Consider the following 22,746-nt stretch of genomic DNA (forward strand, 5'->3'; position numbering starts at 1 on the left):
CCATGCTCACTATATGAATCCAACTTTTTCCAGAGAAACCAATGAGCACTGCCATGTTGGATTTCTAACATCCACTCTACTGTGTTCCTGTTTCACGGGGGGAGGAGCAGCGGACAGGACAGTTAATGACAGGATTAACATGGCCACTTCTTCTTTTCACCAAATTGAGACAGTTTAGAAATACAGTTTAATTGCCACAAAGATCTTGTTTTATAGCAAATCATCAGAATTTAATTTAATATATTTCTGCAAACAAAGGCAAAGTGTAAGCGCAACCAGTGTGTCTATGATGTACAGAACCATTTCTACTGTAAGATTCATGATTCAAGAGTTTATTGTCATATGTACAGGAAACAGTCTGTTACATAGTACAATGAAATTCTTACTCTGTAGATCCTCCCAGCAACTTCTGACATAATTTAAACACAACATAAGAAAAACTCGAAAACATAAATTACAAATAGTGTACACACACTAGATACTGTGTGTGTATGTGTAATATATATGTCATGTATATATATATATATATATAATGTGTGCGTGTGTGTGTGTGTGAGCGCGCAAAAAAAAGTATGCATTCATGTGCAAAGGCTCAGTAATGGTCCATGGTGTTGTTCTCATTTGTAAATTTGTGTGTAAGATATATTGCAAAGATTGGATAATGGATAACGTCTGTACATCAGAAATGTGTGTGCACCAAGTAGACATTGTTTCCCATGTAACGTCTGAGGAAAAAGAGGAAAAATGTCTCCCTTTTCCAATGCCTGAATTTTTTATTTATTTTTTTTTTAATAGTTTAATGTGTTTTGTGCGGATTTTGAGATTTTGAGCCTAAATTCGGGATTTTATTTTTGCTGAAAACTGGCAACCCTGGTTAAATACATTAACTGTTCTGTGAGTGTGCTTTATTGGTGATAAACAGTTGAACAACGGTGCAGCTAAAACAGCTCAAAACGAGCTGCCAGACTGTACGCTAGATGACGGCATGTTGTTGACTCTCAACTGCCTTTTACAGAGTTCTCTGTAAAAAATAAATAAATAAATAAATAATAATAATTCACTAGATTATAGCCTATAGCACAAGTTAAGTGTGACAGCCTCTCAACTTAATTCCGATGGTCACTATTAATGTTTTCCTGCACCACCAGAGTCTATGGTCACGAGCTGCTGCTGTTTGTGCACTTTATAGATACACAATAACTGCTCAATTACCCATCCGTTGCTGTGCACAATTTATCAACCCCTTTCCACCAACCATCAATGGAAATGCACCATCATTTTGCGTTAGCAGCGACTCTACCATGGTCGTGGGTGTCACTGGCTCGAGTGCATCAGTGGAGATCGTAGGTGTACCTGATAAAATGGCCAATGAACAATGAACCCATTCAATTTAATGCTTTGGAGAGAAAATGAAATGAAATGTGTGTGTAGTATATCTTACCACCTTAATCACAAACGTGTAAATGAGCATTGAAGGCCACAAAGACTAACAAAGCTGAATTATTTTCAATGTCGTTTCTTTAATATAATCTTATTTACATGGAATAGTTTCAGAAATGTTTAGTACATTGTAAGTTACATTAATCTTGCATCCAATAAACAAATGACACTCAGGACCTAATAATAGTACATAGTAATAATAATATTGGTCACATAATTTGGAAAAGTGGTTTTTAAAAAACAAACATAACTAGCAGGCAACGTCCACAGTCATCTTTCAAAACTCACGAGTCATTCTGACTTACACGACATTAATTTCCATCTCTTTCGTGTTTATCCAAGTTTAATGACGGATCAGCACTCAGGTCATCTGGAAAAAACAAAGCAATCAGTTCACACAAAAATGCTGTCCCCAATCTTGTACACGTAAGAAAAAACGACATGTTAAGACAAAACCAAGAATATAAAGGTGTCATTTTATTGCATATATCACAAATATGAACAATGACCGCCGGGGTCCAGCCTACATCAACGCTAACTCGATCCAGGCCAATGGACAGGCTTCTCTGAATTAGCAGCAGGTTTAAATACTTTGATCCATACATTAAAATAAAGAGAGTAGTGTACAGCTTTTTGTGGAAAAACAGGGAATAATGATAATAGCAGCAATACTTAAAAGGACATTACATAGTAATAAATAATTCATTAAAAAAAAAAAAAAAAAAAAAAAAAGACCAAGTGGTTGCGGAACACCTAACTAAAAAAATTGGCTCATTATGTCAATTTTCCAAAGAATCAACTGGTGCCATGAACACCGAGCACTCTATGATGAAATCTTAGACCTCTCAATGCTGTTAATCCTTAACGCCATGCAGGGTTGTTCGAGCTTATCCAACAGGTTTTATTCTATTCAAACACATCATCTTCCGCTTGTTGGTCTTGGTCTTTAAAAGACTGATGGCTTGGATCAGGTGTGGCTGTTGTTTAAGTCGAATTAACACCTGTGGTGAGACTGGCCCTTGTGTGGATAAGACTGGACACTCCTGACCTAACGTCAAGGCAAAACCTAAAAGTAATACCACAAAGCTAAGAAGAGAATAGAAACATACTGGAGACACAGATTTGTGAGGACTTTACTAGAGCATGGCTGTCTAAATCATTGGCTTTGCTCTACAGAGAACAAGTCTGTCTCCTCAGAACGAAAAGAAGGGATTGTTACGGTATGTTTTAGTGAAAGTGCCATGGACGAGACGTTGGTTTGGAGACGCATATATAAATAAGTCTTGCAGTGAAAGGGAGCACCGAAACGGTAAGAAACAGTTAATGCTAAAACAATCATCGTTGTCCAAATACACTTTAGGACTACACAACCTTCACTGAAACATTTCTGATTCCAAATACCACACTGTTTATAAGTTGGCCATGCGATGGAAAAGGAACGCAGGTCTGGTAGCTCTGTGGGAGACATCTGAAATATAAACCATTTTTGTAAACTGATATTTTGTGCATGGCATCATTCACCTCTAAAAAAAAAAAAAAAAGGAAATCTGATGATCAGAAAAAACTAAAAAACAATAAAAAAAAAAAAAAAAACCAAAGGAAAAAGAAACTTTGTGCAATGTGCAAAGTTTAAAATTTACTTAAAACGAGTCATTAAGAATACTGGCTTAATTTATGGAAAATTCTTCCATTTGACAAAATGTCCATGATGGGCTTTGTTACGCCTTATACTGTATGTGATCTACGAGCCGTAAAAGATGTGCTTCTGTTAGTGAAAACACACACACACACACACACACACACACACACACACACACACACGGCAGCCATTTCTTAAAATGGTCCCAAAAGGTCCCAAGACACGGTAAGCATTCTTGTCTTGATCATAGGGAAAATTTTTTTAGTTTCACGTTACAAGCGATCAATTTAAAACAGCTAAAAAAATAATGCTGACATACAGTATAAGAGATGGTTATCACTGAAATGTACACCGTCATTCTATAAGATGAAAAAAGGAAAAGGGGGTGCTGTCTGTACATATCACTGATTTCAAGTCGAGTATAAAAAAATGAAACCTCATGTCTGTCTGTCTGTCAGTCGGTTTACGGTTAAGATCTCCGAGATTAAAATACGACCGCTGTGTAAGTCCACAGGCTCAGAAAGGACAGGAATATTGCAACACAAATAGGAGTTAAAGTTACTGAGACGTGTCCTCAGAGCAGAAAGCATCATGATCAGTTTAGTCTAAAACCTCTATGTGCTTTTGCCACTACGTGATGCAAACTCAGCTGAATTTCAATCAGGCATAAAACCATAATCCACCATTTCAATGATGTGAGCAAGTGATTTTTTTCCCAAAACAAACAAAGAAAAAAAAGAGATGATTTTTCTCTCTTTTCTGGTACCGGTCGTCATCGTAATGCAAATTAAAGCCATTTGACTCACAACGGAAATAAATAATCCTTGAGCAGCCTGGAAATGGTATGTGTGTGTGTGTGTGTGTGTGTGTGTATAAAACCCAGGCTGTGTGTGTGTGTGTGTGCGTGTGCGTGTGCGTGCGCGAGTTAGTGGCCCGGTGTAGCGCCTCTCCTCTCTGTGCTCCTGGGAGAGGTGCAGACGGCCTTTTGCCCGAGCCTGCAGGGAGGCACGTTTCTGTCCACCCTGAGGAAGAGTGAGGGAGAGAAGAAGAAGTGGGGTTGAAGGGGCTGTTAGACGGGTTAGTGGACGCTGGCTGGACGAAACAGTTCACTCCACAGCAAAGCCACATGTCTCCTCCACGGCAGTCAGGAGCTTCTCATAGAGCTTCTCGTATGACTCATAAGGCGGGATGTCGATGCGGTTGAAGCTGGAAGACAGAAACATCAATCACATCACTAAACTAATCATCCTTCCAGCTTAGATAAGGCAATTCATTCTGCAGCCTTACCACGTGTGGGCTTTGGGCAAATTATCCGTATTGGCATCAATCAAATGGATAGTAAAGAGCCTTGGTCCTGCAGAACCTGTAGAACCTTACAAACATACATTCTAGTTATCACTGTTCTCCTTCTGATTACAGATAACACAGCATGTCTCAAGCATAATACTTTTATTTTTAAAGGAGAATCGTGTCATTTTTAGAGCCCTCTTCTTCCTGCAAATCAAATCTTAAGTGCAATGAAAACATGCTCTGCCCTTCAGGGTGTCCTGTTCTGATCATTTATCTTGAATAATAATAATTAAAAAAAAGGTCCAGGAGTATTAACATGTATGTATGTGAAACTCTAATAAAATATACTTAATGGTACTTTTAGTTTAGAAAGTTTTTTTTTTTTTTTTTTAATATTACAGTCCAATATAGCTTTATAAATAGCAGATTTTTAGAGACCACTTGTGTTTGTTAATGCATTAATCTATTTTGGGAATTTTTTAAAATCCTGAGCAGCTTGTAGGAATATTATCGTGTGAATGAAGTTGTTTGATACCAATTCATTGTATTGTATTACAGATCAAGCTTAGATTTAAACAAAGAGTGAAACTGAAATATGAAACACTACTCAAACGCTATTTGCTGGTCGGACCAGTCCACGTAAATTAAATTTAAAAATATTCACAGCACTCTGTCGTGTCTCCCAGCCTGCTACACTGAACTACACATAATGACAGAAGAGTACAGAATCCAAACTCTCTACAACTCTACTAACCCTGTAATGGTCATTTCTTACTGAAACCTGCCCTCCACATAACCTGTTCACAGGATTCGCTGTACACTCGCCAGGCTTGCTTTTGATTTCCAGGTTGCTCAGACTCACAGAGGTCATACGTAATTTAGCTAAAGGTTATCTAAGGCAGGCATAAGCAACACTGGCCATGTCGCTGGGAACGGAAAAGCTCAGGCAACGTTTACCCAAGATTACAATTCAACACCACTTTACACTGAAACGCCACCGATTACATCATTTTCACAACACACTGCACCCGTGAGACCAATATTAACCTAATTAGAAAGGAATAATAGGTTTCTTGAATTAAATATTATTAAATATTAGTTAATTTATGATAAAGTCACAGATGTTTTATTTAAAGATGTGTTCAAATCAACTGACAAAATACACACACACACAAATATCTATCTATCTATCTCTGTCTCTCTGTCATATATTTTATACATACATACATTATATATATATATATATATATATATATATATATATATATATATATATATATATATATATATATATAGTGTTCTGATTGTAAATAAAATGGCAGTGATTTGAACATAAATAAAATATAAGTGAGTAGTACACATGTATATATTGTAATGTAAGGACATCAGATGTGAGATGTGAGCATGGCTCGTATGTTAGCCACCTTGCAGTGCTTTAAAGCCCTGAAGAGGGACGCGTGTGGAGCCGGTGACGAACTGGAGCAGTCTGCCCCTCCTCTCCTCATCGAATGACTCCACCGCCTGCCAAAACCACTTCACTATGTTACTGTCAGCCACACAGTGCTTTAGCCGCGTGTTGGCCTTCCAGTCGTTCAAATCAATCTTCCCAAGTCCTCCGATGATTAGCTGCACACACACGGCATTAAGCGGTGTGGTTAAACATGCTGAACTGCAACAGGCTCTCTACAGATCACTGATTTCACTCTACACTTACTTTATTGAAAAGGAGTTACCATCAATGATCTACACATATGAATTATTTCTCTGATTTTGAGTACCTCGAGTTCCTTGTGGTCAAAAGGCTTGAGCAGGTGCTGCGGGATGAGCTCGTTGAAGCCCTTCTGCAGAGCGAGGAACTGGGCCTCAATGCCTCGCATGAACCTCCAGTTCACGTAGAGCCTAAACAAAAAAAAATCATCAGCTCAAATCTGTGTGTTTGCGGCATGGAAACAGAAACTGTCAGTCGTAAACCAGAGCCATCACGGAACAACTTATGAATCATTCACATCTCATTCCTGAATAAAGACTCAATAAAGACCAGCAGCTTATAAGTCCAGCGTTACTCCATCATGCTGACAGTAGGGGGGGGAAGGTGGAGGACTGTTTGAACTAGCTGCCAAACTCTCCTACACTGCTGCCCTCTGCTGGCTCCTGACAGAAGTTCCTTTCATACATGCACTTTTACTGGGAAAGATTTAAAGGACAATTAAGCAGGACATGACCTAGTACAATTCCTGGGAAAATACCAGGAGGGCTCGTGTGTAAACAGAAGCCAACACATTACTGGGAAAAATGTGCTTATATCTTTAGCGGTATTTTTTATTTTTTTTTTTTTAAACATTAGCTGAACCAGAAACAGTAACAATAACAGGAAGGACTGAAGTCCATGAAGAACAGGAGGAATGTCTGGAAATGGGCGAGATTCGGAAAGTGTTTGAACGTCAAACAAAGTGTATGTGATTTGTTATAAGCCAAACAAATGTCAAGACATGTCTCCTGGTAAAATATGGCTTGAACGCACATAACCAGAGCCTGGGGCCTAGAGTATTAGTGCTGGTTAGGTCTGCATTTCTGTCATACCTCACATATTCCCTTTTATTCTCCTCCGTCACTGGGATGTTTCTGCCGTTGGGCTTAAGCTCATGCTGGAGGAATTTGCCGAAAGCGTTGTGTTCTACGCAGAACGTATGATCCAGAACAGATGTAATGTCATTTTCTCTGCAAAAGAAATGAAAAATAGACGATGAGGAATTTCCTCAAAAACGCCGATTGTTCTCAAGAGGACAGTGACACGTAAATTTCAGAACTGAATGACTTGACTTTCAAAGAGCAATTACACCCCTCCCTCCAAAAAAACTTTATTTTTTATTAAAACCTGAAATGAATTGCTTTGTAAGAATAAATCGCATCAGCTACGCTGAAAGATTAGATTGGTGCTGCTTTTAAAAGGTAATCATTAAAGATCGATTTGTTATAATAAACGTGATATGCACAACAGAGATTTTATGAACAGATAGGAAGTGAATGGTGTCTGCTATTCTATTTTTATAACTTGGTATCTTGCTGACAGCAGCGTGAAGTTTGTACAACAGCCACAAGTGCACGCAAGGGTCATTAAGGTAATGTTAATCGCGATATACACTATATGACCAAAAGTCTGTGGACAGCACAATTACTGCGCAAAAAATTTTACTCGATGTCCAATAATGTGCTTTCTGCAGCAACTGCGCTCTAAATGTCAGCTGAGTCATGATTATGATTCCATATTTAACCGGACCAGACAGACACTGAACACATCCCTTAGTTTCTTTAATCATACTTTACTATAGTGAGAAACAAGATTAACCAATCAGAATCGTGCATTTTTCCCGTTTCTGTTTGTAAACTAGATTCTGAGCATAGCGATATTGAGTTGATGGTCTGTGAAGCACAGGAGGTTTACTGCAGGACGAGAAAAACATTTCCAGATCCGGTTTAATAAGATAAAACGTTACTTCTGCCCTCTAACAAGCGCCCCATTTTAATCATTTTGGCGGTGAATCGTAACTTAAATCATTAAATGCCATATCACCGCTCCTGCCGTTGTCTGACATCCACCCAAAATGCACGAGAGCATCTTGCTTCAGTTTAATAATACAGATCACGGTGTGTTTTTATTTAGTATATTTCCTCATCCCGCCCTGAAATTAATTCCCTCTGCTGTCTATTTAATATTTGGCCACTGATCACTGTAACTTTTATAGACAATGTAATAAATACTATAATCAGCTATTAGTGGGCGGATATTTTTTATTATTTTATTAATATATAAACTAAAGACAACACATAAAAGGTTATTACCATTTGTAACATCTTTAATCTCTAAATAAATGTCCATGAGCTGCATGCACTCCTTCAGCTAGATTCTCAAACTGATATTATTGTTATTATTATTATTGTTATTATTATTATTATTATTATTATTACTATTATTGCACAAGTGTGATTCTGGTGTGACTATCCATCATAAGAACTACTCTATGATTGTGTGTCATCAGTATTAGTCTCAAGTGTGATTGATAACGTTGACGACCCCCCTCCCTTTCACACACCCTGTTACTCTCATCACTCACAGCACCCAGCCTTCGCACGCACACACACTTGTGACTCGCCCTTAAAGTGCATTTTTCAAATCTGCAGAGAGGGCGGGGACTAACAAAAATCAAGGGTGTAGTTATTCTTTAATTCATGACCTGTACTGCAACACTGGTCGGAGACAGCCGCCATGTGATCATTTTATAAATAATGAACTTTTGGATAATGAACTTTTTGAACTGGTTGATGAATAACGTGTCACTCACAGAATCCAGACAAGGCTCTTGTGGAGCTCGGGGTCCACAGTCTCCAGGTCAGAAAGCTGGATGGGTTTCCCCAGGAGCTGCTTGTAGAAGGGCAGCGTGAAGCCTCCGTTTATGTAGTGCCCATGAAACACAGCAAGGCCCATGATCCTCCCCACAAAGTGGAAGTATGATAAGTGGTCCTGAAACACAGCCGAAGTCTTAGTGCCAGACTCAAACACATGATCACCATATGCTGAGAATACCAGAGAGCTGACTTTTTATTTGTCAAACCTTCTCTAAACAGAATGATTTGTGAAGAGCCTGTAACGTTCAGGATAATAACAATGCCACAAGAGGTTACACAACTCACAGGGTTGATGGACGAATCGGGGTTGATCTGCAGTGTGTAGATGTTATCTGTGGAGTACTGGAACAGGCCATAGTATGGATTAAGCATCTCGTGACACAGGAGGTACAACCACTCCCTGGAGGAAGAGACAGGAATTCAAGCACCACTGATGAACCAAAGATTTTGTAGTATGGAGCAATCACCAGTACAGTGCATGTACAGTAACTTATTCAGCCATGACAGGTCTGTGGAGAAATCTTTCAGGAAAAAGAAAAGAAAGAAACAGAGAGCAGGTCTCACCTTGCCACTCCACCGTAATCTAAGCCCTCTTCTCCACGAAATTTAACCATTAGCCTCTTCTTCAGGTCCTTCGGCCTCATCTTCATGATCTGACGGTAAGACTCCTGTAGGATACACGGCATTGCATTTACAGCAGCGCCACTCAATGGCAACCAGAACAACTTCAGATTTAAGCAGCTTGATGTAATTCAGTGATGTGCTTCAGGTTTAGCTTTTAAAAATACGTTTATATAGGGGTGCAGAAGTTTCTATTATTGTCCATGTGTACGGTTTATATACAGTAATGGACATTAATCATTACCTTTTTTAGGAGTGTTCATATTTCTTTTATACAGGGTGTCCCAAAAGTCTCCATACATTGGGGAATTTAACACATTTCAGCAAAATGTCTTCCAAAATTTCTCATACTTTTAGTTTCTTAATCCTTTAAGAATGCCTTTGACAAAAGAAGAACATACTGAAATTACTCTCATGGCTGGATCAGGAATCTAACAGGAATCTATGGACTTTAACAGGAAACAAGGCAAGCACATCATTAACAAATTCAAAAAGACTGGAAGTGTTGTGGACCAATCGAGAAGTGGACGTCCACGACCATCCTGACGAAGACACAAGCGACGTGGTGCTGGAATACACAGTCCCCTATGCATGGAGACTTTTGGGACACCCTGCAGATGTACTGATGCAATGACTGCTATCTCTGAAGCTTTAGGGCTAAAAGCAGTGTTTTTCATTGACTATTGAAGGTCGGAGGAATTTCTCTGGAGGTTATCGGTGACGATCGGCACGTCGTAAAAACAGTGCTCCACATGCCACTGCTGCATTTCTCTCACAGAGTGAAAGTAAGCGTGAGACACAGCGTGCAAATGTGACAACAATTTCATGTTTAGTGAAAATAAAGAGGAGCAAACTTTCACTTAAACATTAAAGGAGTATAAACCTTACTAGATAATGTTAAAAATTAATTAACGTAAATCAATAAAAAGCAAAAAATAAAATAAAAAAAAAAATGCATTTTCCACATGGAGATGAATCTAAAATGTCTTTGTATCACTAAGCAGCATGTGGAGAGCCGTCATGTTGTACCCTACGTAGGGCGCAAATAAAGACATTTGAGATTTGATTAACTAGAAGATAGCAGATTTTACTTGGATCATGGACGATCAAGCTATGAAAATGATAGGAAAATGTTACTGTGCATGGCTAAGAGTATATAAATGTATATGAAACATTCAACTGTTTTTTAAAAACTGCTTAAATGATATAGAATGCTGGGGTTTTAAAAAGGACTTCTGGAAAGAGTGAGAAACACTACATTAGCCTACTACTGAAGCTTTTTGTGCTGATAGAGACACGAACCAAGACGTCTGTGACGACTGCGTTTGGTGAACTGATGGGCTGCACTATGTTTAGCTCCACCTGTATGTCCTGGATCACATGGTACCCAAGAAAGAAGATTACTTCAGCTTGGGTACTTATCTATGGAACGTCTCTCTCGGTGGTAGAAATAGTGACAACGTGGAGGATTATGGGAGCTTTGCCGAGCCATAAACACCTTCTGAGCTTCACTCATTTCGACTTCAGCCTTGATTTCAGCTAGCAAAGCTGGCGAAGTGTAAGCCTCTAAGAAAATGATACACATGCGCAGTGTAGTCTGACGCTAGAGATTGGACAGTGACGATCTCTACCATCTTATTAGACCTTATTAGATTTCTTCAGGGTTTGAAAAAAATGGACTGAAACAGGATTCATATAATAAGTTCAACTTGACTTTGGTGATACAAGTCGTGAGCATCACAGGGGCAATTTTGTCTACTTATAGATCAACTAACCAAGTTTGTGGAAAGCATAACGTTGCACCACACTGTTTTTAGGAAACTGGGCTGTTATCAGTGTTTTTATTTTGTTTATTTTGTTTTTAGCATAGCAAAATCGTTAGATGAGCAAAAACCAATTCTTCTACCTCAAAGATTTCTTCACGGGACACCTCTATGCGGCAGTGTCCAGCCTGAGGCTGCTGCAGCGAGAGCTCGTGGCGCAGCACTTTGAGCTTCTGGACGAGATCTCGCTCATAACGCACAGGCAGCTCTCCTTCACCTTCCTCCACAGGAACATCCATCTGCACTGGCAGAGCCTGGCTTGACTCCTTCACCTGAGACTGTTGGCTAACACACACACACACACACACACGATCATAATTACCTCCTGCGTGATATTTACACTTGTGCAACTATTAATCAAATTGATCTTCTAGAACATGAGCCAAAGCGATTATGATCATTGTGGACTCTGTAATTAATGATTAACAGTTTAACAGCAGGGTTATTTAAACGGGTCAGTAACAGGAAGTTATGCGCAGAAGCACAAAGATCGGCACTCGAGATCAGATACTGTGGGGTGTGTTTACCTCATGATGTGGTGTAATCTGGGGTCTGTGAATTGTGTGGTTCTGTTATTGTGGTCAACAAAATAAATCCTTCCTGACACCGTGCTCCTGATCTCCCAGCCGGGCGGCAGAGGGCCCAGCTCCTCACAGCTCACGCCGTTCAGATCCCTGCAGGAGCAATGGGACTGATCACCACGCTGTTCCACAGCAACACACGCACACGCTTTGTCTCTTTCTGACCATTAAGCCAAATACTCTCCAACAAACATAAACGTGTTTTGGTTAAGTATCATTTCCACTGCACCATTTTCCACTGCAGTTAAAGTTCCCTCGTGTCTGCGGCGGTGGAGCACGTGTTTGAGATTTGACACATAATATTGAGAAATAATGACCAGAAACATATTAAACACAGCAAATGTTTTACTCAATATTTCAGCCAGCAGAACTACTTTAGGAGCGTGCACTCTTTGCGAATGTTTTGAGTGAAACTCTGATTCGATTAACAAACTTTAAGTGATCACAACAGTTATACATGTTTATATTTATTTATTTATACATTAAACCCGAGTTAATAATCCAGTGATCGAAAAATACACGAGCGTTCCAAGCGAGAGATTGAGACGTCGCTTATCAGGTAAAGTGCAAACTCAGTGTACCTGATTTGTGTCTATTAGAGTTTTAGACTTTTAATATAGTTGTAATAAACCTTCCTGGAAATGTATTATCTCCTTTTTTTTTTCTTTTTTTTTCCTTCCCCATCCCGTGAGCTTCATACCTGACTGCCCGGCCACGTTAGTAAAAACCGCCTGCTCTCGAGACACATTAGTCCCAGTACACACCTCTAACCAGTACACTAACTCTCTGCATCAAAATACTGCCAGATACAGCTTTTCTTTTTTTATATTCTATCACTGATTTAATGTGCAACTAGAGCAAAATCCCCAGTAGAGATAGTGGTTATTTAAACACCCATAATTATTAAGTTAGTTGGTCAATGCTGATTAATTTGGATTTAGGTAAGAATCATTGTCATTAGTTTGGACAGAGAGGCGTTTGGACCTACCGTGGTATTCTGGGATCGTGCCAAGTGCTCACGCCAGTCTGTGTGTGTAGAAAATAGACCTGTCCCTGCACGGTGGTCCTCTGCTCTGAAGTGGGAGGAAGAGAGAGAAAAGCAGATAAAAAACCCAGGCACCGAAAGGCATTAGGTCAAAGCTGACGCAGCTCTTTCGCTGTGTCAAGGTTACAGAGACCGAGTTTTGCACGTCAAAGTGAGTAAGTGAATCTCACACTGGCTCAAACAACTGTGTCACGTCTGATGAACAGTCAATCATAATCATGCTTATAAAGAACGAAAACACGTATAAAGAATTTATTAGCATAATATCAACCAAAGACTGTACTGTCACACATGCTAGGACAACTCAAAAATAAAACTTCTTTTATTTTAATATAGAAACACAGTGCTGTGCAGAAGGCTTAGGCATATGCAAAGAAATACTGTAAAGCTAAGTATAAGTATAAAATATATTTAAAAAAAATATATATATAAAGGGTATTGAAAAGTAATAAACTAAATAAAGTTAGTATTTGGTGTTGCAACCCTAAGCCTATTAAAAAAAAAATAGTAGTCTCAGATTGTGCACAATTTGTGCACTTTTATAAGGTATTCTATTAGCTGGTAAGTTTTTGTACTAAAAAATAGCCTGCTAAGACTTTTGCGCAGTAGTGTATAAGCAAAAAAAAAAAAATATATATGATCTACTGCAACACATACTCCTGTAAAAATCCTGTAAAAGACAAAATCAAGATCAAACATTTCAATCTCTCACCAATTAAAGAGAAATATTCTGTTTAATCACTATGTGCTATTAAAAAACTGCTACCGGACAGGGAATATAACCGATGTATCCATAATAATATAAGCTTTTTGGATTTTTCCACATCCAGAGTGTGCAGCGTGAGCAGAGTCTGTGGTTCACTACACAATTTTAGCACCGATTATCAACGACTACACGCTGCACGCTCCCGTGGCGACCGGCCAAGTAATGTTCACCTTCCATTTTCTCAGACAGCAAGCGTTAGCCAAGGCTCTGATCTTTTTAACCTTTTTTTTTTTTCATTTTCTCTGCGATGAATCGTGTAGCTTGAACTACAATCGTGTAGTTTTGCGACTCTGGAAGTACAGTGTTGAAAAACAGCCAGTGAGAGCCTGAGAGGAAATTGACTTGATCTGCACTCATGCGCAGCAGATCCCTGAACCCAGTTCATCATCCATCTATTTGTGTGGGAAACAAAATGTAAGCACAGTAATGTCACTTCTATAAGAAACTATTTGGCATGTCGAACCCTAATGGTTGTCGGGAAGCGCAAAAATAAACACAGCATGATTCCTATCATTGCACAGTATAAATGCCGGTGTCCAGTTTATTTTCTCTTATATCTGTTTTTTCTCATTTCCATACAAAATGGTGACAGTCACATGATAGACTGCTGTTTATTTTTCGTGAAAAAGCAGGATTTGGGGATCAGGCGTGCTTCGGCAGGGATCTCTCCAGGTGAAAGTCGATGTAGTGTGTGTGTATGTCTGATCTGTGAGCGATCGTGTAGCGCGCACACCTCTACAACACAAAACAACTGATTTCAAGCGATTCAAGGAGCAGAAACAGAATGCTGCCTGCAGGACATCTGGTACAAATACGCATCTGAAATCTCTAAAGTCTTCTGACTATTCCTAAAAAATTTGCAGAGATTTCTTCCATGTGAGCATGGAGAAATGGTGTTTTTTAGAGAACTGGTTGGAATTTATATACACTGGGTGGGTTTGGTTAGCTTCACCTTTACCTGTACCAGAGCAGGGTAGCTGCGTAGAAACAATCAAACCCAGAGTCAGTGCCCTGATCTTAAACTGTCCGTCTCTTTGTGGTATACCTCACATGCTTCTCAGATATGGGGTACTAAAGCTGAGGTTTTACTAAAGACAGAGAATTGATCTGTTACCTGCCCTATAAAGAACCTAAAAGGTGTCTCAAGAAAGCCAAACAAGCTGAGATATTCCCCCTACCCTACCCTACCCCTCACTGCACTACAACCACCTCTCACTGAGCTCTCGGCTGCATGTGCGGCTCATCCAGAGGACAAAAGAACAATTACTGTTTAGAGGAAAGCAAACACACAACAGCACACTCAGGGCTTATTTACCATAGCCTTCTGGGAGGTCTGGTGACTGGTGCCCATGTGGCCGGTTCTGTGGGGTGTGCGCGTGACTTCTCGACTCCTGGTTTCGGATTCTCTGGGTTTGAAGCCTCTGCTCTTGATTAGGTGACTCCAGCGCGCGACAGTTGCCCCCACCAGCAGCCCCTGTGGGGTCCGAGTAGGGCAGAGGCTCCTCCATGAAACAGCTGAGAGGCCGTCCTGGTCCGGAGTCCTCAAAGACGGGCCTGGGCAGCACACAAACACACACACACATACGTCAAGTCATCCACAGCTATACGTAGCTCCTACTACTGCACTCCTCCACACCAGCAGCAGTACGTTTGTATGTGACACTGACAGCAGGGGGCAGTGTTAAACAAACAGAAGGAGAAAGCGCTCCTCTGCCACATTGCTCCCACTCACCCTTCATTTTCTAACAGTCCTCGACAGTCTACCACAGGCCCGCCACTGCCAATCCTGTCACGGGTCTGGAGGCTTACTGAAAATGCAAAATGGAAAGAATTTACAAATGGAAGGAGGAAACGTGAGCGTTCCAGAAAGCAAGACTGTCCTCGTTAAACGAGTTCAAAGTTTTACGTACCAACTATTTGACCCCGGACAGCGTCGCTGTCTGAGGCGTTCAGCTTGCATAAATCCAAACGCTGGTCTGCCGAGACAAACACAATCCCAATTCAAAATGCAAAAAAAAAAAAACAAAAAAAAAAACATTTTTTATTATTGTTTTTTCCACTACCAAATCATGAAATCTGAAGGTCACTCACAGCCTGTATCTTTGAGTCTGCTGATGGCGTTGGACAGGAGCCTCACGCAGCCCAGGAAACCAGCGCCCTGCTTCTTGTGGATCTTTTTATGGTTCCATACACTAATAGTGATCGAGTCTGTTTTCCCAATGTATCTAAAAGCACATTTGAAGAAATCTCTCATACGAATCCTGCACTCATAGTCTAGCATTTCCACAGTCGGATAAACACGCAGACCAAAAGATCACATAAATATTCTGCTTACAGATCATAATGCTGGTTCCATTTAGGGTCCAATGTGCTCTTAACTGTGTCTGTAGAGTGACACTGGCCTGAGCCATCGACGACAACTTTGGCAAAAGGGTCAGGCAATCCTGTGAGAGAAACACCAATCTGTCAACGTCGCAGACGGAAAATGAAAGATCTGCTGTTGCAGCAGTGTGAGAAGATCCTCATGCACAAAGTCACTGCACGAAATCTGCACTGCACACTGTTTTATGGCTTGGATTTATGGCTTGATTGGTAAAGATAAGGAAATTCTCGTGTCCTGAAACCATAATGAATGAAGCCAGGCGTTAAAGAGCCTTTCGTTAAATATTGTGCTATAATGTAATTAATACTGCAACTGATATGACTAAGTTATCAGTTGGCAAAAAAGAAAACAACACGTAGCTAATCTCTCTGCTCTGATATACGTACGTTACTTATTACTCATAGATCCGTCTCTGCTGAGTGTTCACCCCATGTCTCTCTTGCGCACACTGCCCTGTCTGATTAGCCGTCGTCACGCTAGAATGCAGCGTGCCATGGTTTAGTGAGCCGTCTAGATGTGAGCTGAATACGATGCAATTGTGCATTAGTCATTAGCATAAAATGTGGGCCGTGAATAGCTGAGCTTATTGACACAGACGGGCATGTCTGTCTCTCAGGAGTCCCGCTACGCCATTAAGTCATTAAAGACTCCAGTACAGTGAGTTTCAGCCCAAGCGCTGCGTGTCCAAACAGCTGTGGGTGGAATCCGATTAGAAATTTTTGCAAGATGAGGTGAATTCCCGAGTCGACGGAACAAAGCATACAGAAGCAGGGAGCTCTGAAAACTCAGTCATGTAAAGTTCGAGATAATACACAATAAAAACGGCTCTTTGAGCTAATCTGAAGTAATCTTCAGCCACTTCGGAACATAAATATATACCAAATATTACATTATGTAATATAAAAAGAGACAGATACAATAAAAAAAGGGAAAACAATGATGACGTGTACTTACGGAAGAAGTCTTTCTTGGCTAGATTCTTGGCACATAATACTGAAAACAAAACAGAAGGACATTCATCATTTTTTTCAGTAATAAAAAACACTCCAGTCAGTGCATCTGTGCAAACTTCATTTCCAATATTACACAACTCAACATAAAAAAAAAAGAAAAGAAAGAAAAGTGATGGCTTAAACAAGACATTGTCATAAAATAGAGCTGAAAAGCCTCAGCTGGTTTTCTTTTCTTGGCAACACTTAATTTGAAAATATCAAAGCAGCAATGTTTTTAAGCTGATTTTGGCTCACGGTGATTACAGTAACGCCTGTGCAGAGCAGTAGGGTGTGTTTAAAAAGCGGGCTGTGGTTCGATTGTGTGGCGCTCACGTGAGAGCAGGTGTGGTCAGAACAGCAATTCTTCTGCTTATCAAAATCTCACACTAAAAAAAAAAATAAAACCTCACCGTCTGATGATAAACTATCAGAACTGGGAAGTGGAATATTGATTCATCTTAGAGAGGTTGGTGCCATGTTTTTGACAGAGGTGCTAAAAACATGCCACTAAAAAACACTACGTCTGAACCTGAGCAAGTGTTTCGCTGTGAAGTCCGTTCCAACGTCGGTCTGACAAAGAACACTGTTTATTTACGTCATTGAAATCAGAACAGATATTATAAGTATTCGCATTTGTAACACGTAAGAAGCCGAAGGGTTACTGCACGTGTGTCCGGCCCTCAGCCTCATCCAACTTGGGGAAAAAAAAACTCATACTGAAACGGCGTGTAGTACACAAGTGCACAAAACTTCCACACTATCCAGAATTCACGGCAGATCTGTAGCGCAGCGATGTGTTCAAGCTCCCATCTCACAGTGCTGAAATGCAGGTTAACACCTGTGTGCTGTGCTTGATGTAAGTCACACTCAAGTCCAAAATCGATTCAGAAGCACGTCGTGTTTTTTAATTCATTACAGTGGGATGAGGAAATATACAACAGAAAACCACTGATCCTGATCTAAACAATTACATTAGTAAGTGTGACACGCTCGTGCATTTCAGATGGACGTCAGAAGCCGGTAAGAGAGGTGATAGCGGCGATTTGTTATTTAACCATTTAAGGCACAATCTACCATCAAACAAACAAGCATTCCATATTAATAACACTGCAGTGAAATAGCTTTATGACAGATCCACTGAAAATGATTAAAATATCATGTTTATAATGGGGATAAATTACACCTTACATTATAATAAATCCTGATCTACGTTTGTTTCGCAGTAAACTCCAGCAGGCTACTTGGCCAGCTCTCACCTCCATATCTCCGTGCTTACAGTGTAGCTACCTGCCGAGTAGCTTTCACACAGAAACAGGAAAATCGCATCATCCTGATTGGCTAATCCTGTTTATCATCACAGCGGCTGCTATCCAATAAACTCTGATCAAACAAAGGAATGCATTCATAACAAAAAACCTATTTCAATAAGTATATAATAAATGTTATTAGTTAATAGTGCGTACACTTTAATAGTTCCTTTTAGCTCTTCTTTTACCTATAAACATCCTGTTGAAATTTCAGAATTGGTGTTAATCGATTAATATGTTAAATACACAATAAAAATAAATACAGCCTTACGTCCACAATTTTTGACTTCTGTTACGATTTGTTCATTATCTTACAACTTGATAAATGCATTTATTTATTGAGTTATTAAGAGTTATTTAGCTACAGTTTTGACCAGTTACTTGAATTTAATGCTTTTAATCCAAACCTCAAAACGCAAACAAGTTAGTCAATAAATAACACTAACAACAATTTTGATAAAAATGTGTTGCGAGTTCAAAGTTCAGAAATAAAAAGCTCTATCATGATCATTTTAAAAAAAGCCAAAATATTGTACATATATAAAAATTAAGCCTAATACTTAGATAATAGTTGGAGTATATTTTTAAAAATAAATCTGTACCAAAGTGATCTACAGAAAAGGGTTTAAAAAAAAAAAATCCCGGACTAGAGTATACGATTTAACTACATATTTTTTTAATTTAATTCAGTGAACACTAATCTTTATTGTAATGAAAGTACACTGTGGATTAACAGGATATTAACAGGATATAGAGTTTTAATTAACAGCTCTGTGTCTGAACGTGTTAGCAAATCAACACACAAGTTGTCTTTAACAGTTCCACACTCATGAAATGCAGGAACTCTGGGCTGCTCCTTAAAGCCAAGAAATCAACAACTGCAGTTCTGAAAATGTGCGAAAGGAAAAGGTCAATGTTTAAAACTTTCCAGAAGCCACAGACTGAGGAAAAGCACGTGTGTATGACTGAGCGTCACAGGACAGTGAGAAATCGCAACGATTCGTCATTGTGCCAGGACAGCGCTGACGCTGAGGAAATGCTTCAGTGAACGGTGAAGGCCACTTCCGCTCAGAGCGGAGGAGGAGAACAAACGCACATCCACAGCATCTTCTCGTTAGGAGGACGCTTCCTCTTAACCACCAGAACATTCACTAATTAACCGCTGCCTTAACAACCACACAACATTTTCAACAGATCTTACTTCGCTGCAGATCTGAACACGTGTCCAAACTCCGTTTTCCCACAGAGCCTCCTCAGCTGACTCAGACAACACCATACGACATCCCTTTTCATTTCTACTTCCTCATATCGCTATATTCAGTCAAGCCAGTTGATCGTTTCTTTTTTCATGTATTCATACGTGTTGCTGTTCAAGTGAATCCTTACTACAATTATTTCTATCAGACTGTTATTTGTACATCTACTGTATCATATTGCATGCATCATGCTGTTTACCTCTACACTGTATCCTGTTTATCTCAACTTACTGCACAATAATTCTTATTTATCTCATTTATCTCATTTAACTGAATTGCCATTTGCATTACTGGTATTCCTCAGACTGTTTACCTTTACCTGTACACTGTTATCTTAACGTATTGCACCATAACCTTGTTTATTTCACTGCGTTTCATTGTCTCTGTACTCGTACTCTGACAGTGACAATAAAGTTGAACCTAACCTACTTTAACCTAAATGACACAGAGATGACGCAAAGTGTGACGCAGTCTGCTTCGTGGTTGAAAGCCGGTGTTGCTGACAAATGATGATCATGAAACCTGCTTCAAAAATAAAAAAGTTGCAAAATTCATGTTTCATTTTTTTCTACAAACTGGCTACCGATTAAACTTTGGACCAAAGAGATTCAGTTGCAGTGTCAACTGTTAATTTATTAACTTCCATTTTTCAAATTCGCAATTTTTAATTTCTCATCATCACTGGACCGGGAGAGAATTATACATTGATAAAAATATTACAGATTATTTGCTTATTAAAATAACGGCTTGTTGCGGCTCTAGTCAGTTTAGTGTTTATAGCGTTATATGGTTATTGTATAAACGAAGTATAATCATAACACATCTAGTGAATAAGTGACATTTTATGATGGAGGTATGTAAAACAATGCGTAGGAACCAATCAGACAGGACAAACACTAGACTGAGAAGAAACACACACACACACGCACACACACGCACACACACACACACACACACACACACACACACACACACACACACACACACACACACACACAGAAAATCAGACTAGACATCTAGAATTATGTTTATGTTTGTTTATACATCATTTAAAGGTGCATAGCCATTTTTTTTTATTATTATTTCTTACTTGTACAAATAACCTGGAAGATATTTAGGGCATGATTAAAAAATATTGGTTTAAGCCATGATCTCAGCACAAGTGTACTCAGTTGCTGAGAAAACCCGTCTGGAATACGGGTCTGATTTTCAGTCCAGAATGCTTGTTTGTGTTTGGATGGGCCTCCTGTCAGCCATTTTAAAGACAAAGACACTCTATGGGCCACCGTAGATCCTGGGGGGCAAAGATTTTTGAACATGGGCAAGAATAGGGGAGTTAAAAAATTTTTTCCAAAAAAATCATTCAAAGGTCAAACCTACCTACAAAATTGTTAGAGACCTAATCGTTGCACAGGTGCCAATATTTTCAAGCATGTTTGATTTTGTCATGAGTCGCATAGTATGAACTACAGGTGGGCGATATTCAATTCGATTCAATTCAATTTTTTTGTATAGCGCTTTATCAATGGATATTGTCGCAAAGCAGCTTTACAGAAATAAATGGATTATAAAAAATATATTGTAAATATGTGAATTTATCCCTATAACAAATATGACAAAACGACAAAAATATCATGGCACTTGAAGAAAATTCTACAATAAACGACATGTATCATGATAAATAGCTAGCCAACAAAAAAACTATTTTTGCTAAATCAACCACCAGCAAAACAAGCGTTTCATTTTAAAAGAAAAAACTATGAAAAAAAAAAAAAGTATGGCTACAATGTCTAAAAAATATACACTACTTTAAAATGAAAAGTGTAAAAAATTCTAATAAAATGAAAAAAAAAATTACAGTAATTTTAAAAAATGTTAGTAAAACGTATCACGATACCAGCGATATCTCAGAAAAGTGTACTGTGCCACATTATCACGATATTGAAATTATGTCATAATATTGCCCAGCCCTAGTGTGAACCTCTCTACAACTCGTATCACACAGTCGCACACAGCAGTGAGAAACAGCCAGTTAGAGCGCGAGAGGAAATCAAATTCACCTGCTGTAATGCGCAGCAGATCCCTGAATCCAGTTAACCAGCCATCTCTTTGTGTTGGAGAGCGAGGACAAAATGAAAGCACAGTAATGCTGCTTTTATAAGCAATGATTTGGCATATCAAATCCAAAATGGTCGTTAGGAACAGCAAAAAAAAAAAAAAACAGGACATTCCTGGTGATGCACAGTCTAAAAATAGTTATTTTTTTTTACACTGTACTTCCTGTTCTCTTTGCAGAACAGGCAATCAAGGCTACTCGCGTCTCCGACAACATTCTTCTCTTTAGGTGCAAACGTACTTCACTTTCGCCCCGTGCGTGTGCATGCGTGCAGCTTCTATGTGAGCGACATTGTTTAAATACTCCCTTGCGTATCTTACGTACATCTACAGGATTAAAAGCGGCGTCCACTAAATGGCACATACGAGCTAAAACATCTCTGTCCATCTGGTTCCCAAGTCGAACTGTAATGTTTAGCGATTTCATGCGCAGTGACGTTAAACAGACTGACGAGCTCTGTTTCTCTTTCTGCTGTCGTCGTGACTGTTGTCATGATCTGTTTCTCAAATCAAAAACCCTTACTGTACATTCAAAATTATTTACTAAGCTAGAAAATCCAGAAGATTGCTCCTCAAAACAGACCTTTCAATAGGTTTAAGAGGTTTTTAAAATTAGTAACACATGATCACATGGCGCAATACCTCCTCCACTATTTACGATGGTATTGCACCACGCGGATGCGTTGCGTTAATTTCTGAGGAAGCGTACAAGCGACGTGACAAATGACCACAGGATATGCGCGGCAGCCATCTTGCGTAGTTAACAGCAAGTACAAATCAGCCTTTAGTTCTCTTTTTTTTTCCTGAACAAAATAGTGAAAAAGTCACATGATAACTTTCATGAGAAAGTAGAACAAGGGGATCCGGGGCACTCAACCGGGGTTCAGAGATCGTGTAGTGCGTGTGTGTGTGTGTGTGTTGTGTGTGTGTGTGTGTGTGTGTGTGTCTAGTCTGTGAGCGATCATGCAATATGCACAGCCCTACAACAAGTGATTAAAGTCGTGTAGCGTGAACGGCTCTGTGGAAGTCGTGCAGAGCGCACTCGGCTTTACACAGCCGGACGAGTGCAAAAGAAAGCGGGAAA

General features: G+C 39.4%; 1 protein-coding gene across 3 annotated transcripts in view; it reads right to left on the bottom strand.

Annotated features, from left to right (window-relative positions):
* Positions 1–1,896: 1,896 nt before the first annotated feature.
* The window catches only part of smurf1 (SMAD specific E3 ubiquitin protein ligase 1), a 45,186-nt gene continuing 24,336 nt past the window's right edge, over positions 1,897–22,746 (bottom strand). The window contains exons 2-18 of one of the 3 annotated variants that reach the window (XM_034298546.2): positions 16,947–16,985; positions 15,945–16,053; positions 15,701–15,834; positions 15,520–15,585; positions 15,342–15,417; positions 14,925–15,163; positions 12,787–12,871; positions 11,745–11,891; positions 11,301–11,502; positions 9,338–9,441; positions 9,059–9,173; positions 8,710–8,888; positions 6,950–7,087; positions 6,148–6,268; positions 5,794–5,995; positions 4,367–4,442; positions 1,897–4,285 (exon numbers count right to left, since the gene is read on the bottom strand). In XM_034298546.2, the coding sequence (XP_034154437.1) occupies positions 4,186–4,285; positions 4,367–4,442; positions 5,794–5,995; positions 6,148–6,268; positions 6,950–7,087; positions 8,710–8,888; positions 9,059–9,173; positions 9,338–9,441; positions 11,301–11,502; positions 11,745–11,891; positions 12,787–12,871; positions 14,925–15,163; positions 15,342–15,417; positions 15,520–15,585; positions 15,701–15,834; positions 15,945–16,053; positions 16,947–16,985 (2,132 nt within the window). In that variant the 3' untranslated portion in view covers positions 1,897–4,185. Of the gene's footprint in view, positions 4,286–4,366; positions 4,452–5,793; positions 5,996–6,147; positions 6,269–6,949; positions 7,088–8,709; positions 8,889–9,058; positions 9,174–9,337; positions 9,442–11,300; positions 11,503–11,744; positions 11,892–12,786; positions 12,872–14,924; positions 15,164–15,341; positions 15,418–15,519; positions 15,586–15,700; positions 15,835–15,944; positions 16,054–16,946; positions 16,986–22,746 lie in introns of all 3 variants that reach the window. The other 2 variants (XM_034298545.2, XM_053228393.1) reach the window with 2 other exon arrangements.

Source organism: Pangasianodon hypophthalmus, chromosome 23 (genome assembly GCF_027358585.1).
Source record: "Pangasianodon hypophthalmus isolate fPanHyp1 chromosome 23, fPanHyp1.pri, whole genome shotgun sequence".
In the NCBI taxonomy this organism is placed as follows: domain Eukaryota; kingdom Metazoa; phylum Chordata; class Actinopteri; order Siluriformes; family Pangasiidae; genus Pangasianodon; species Pangasianodon hypophthalmus.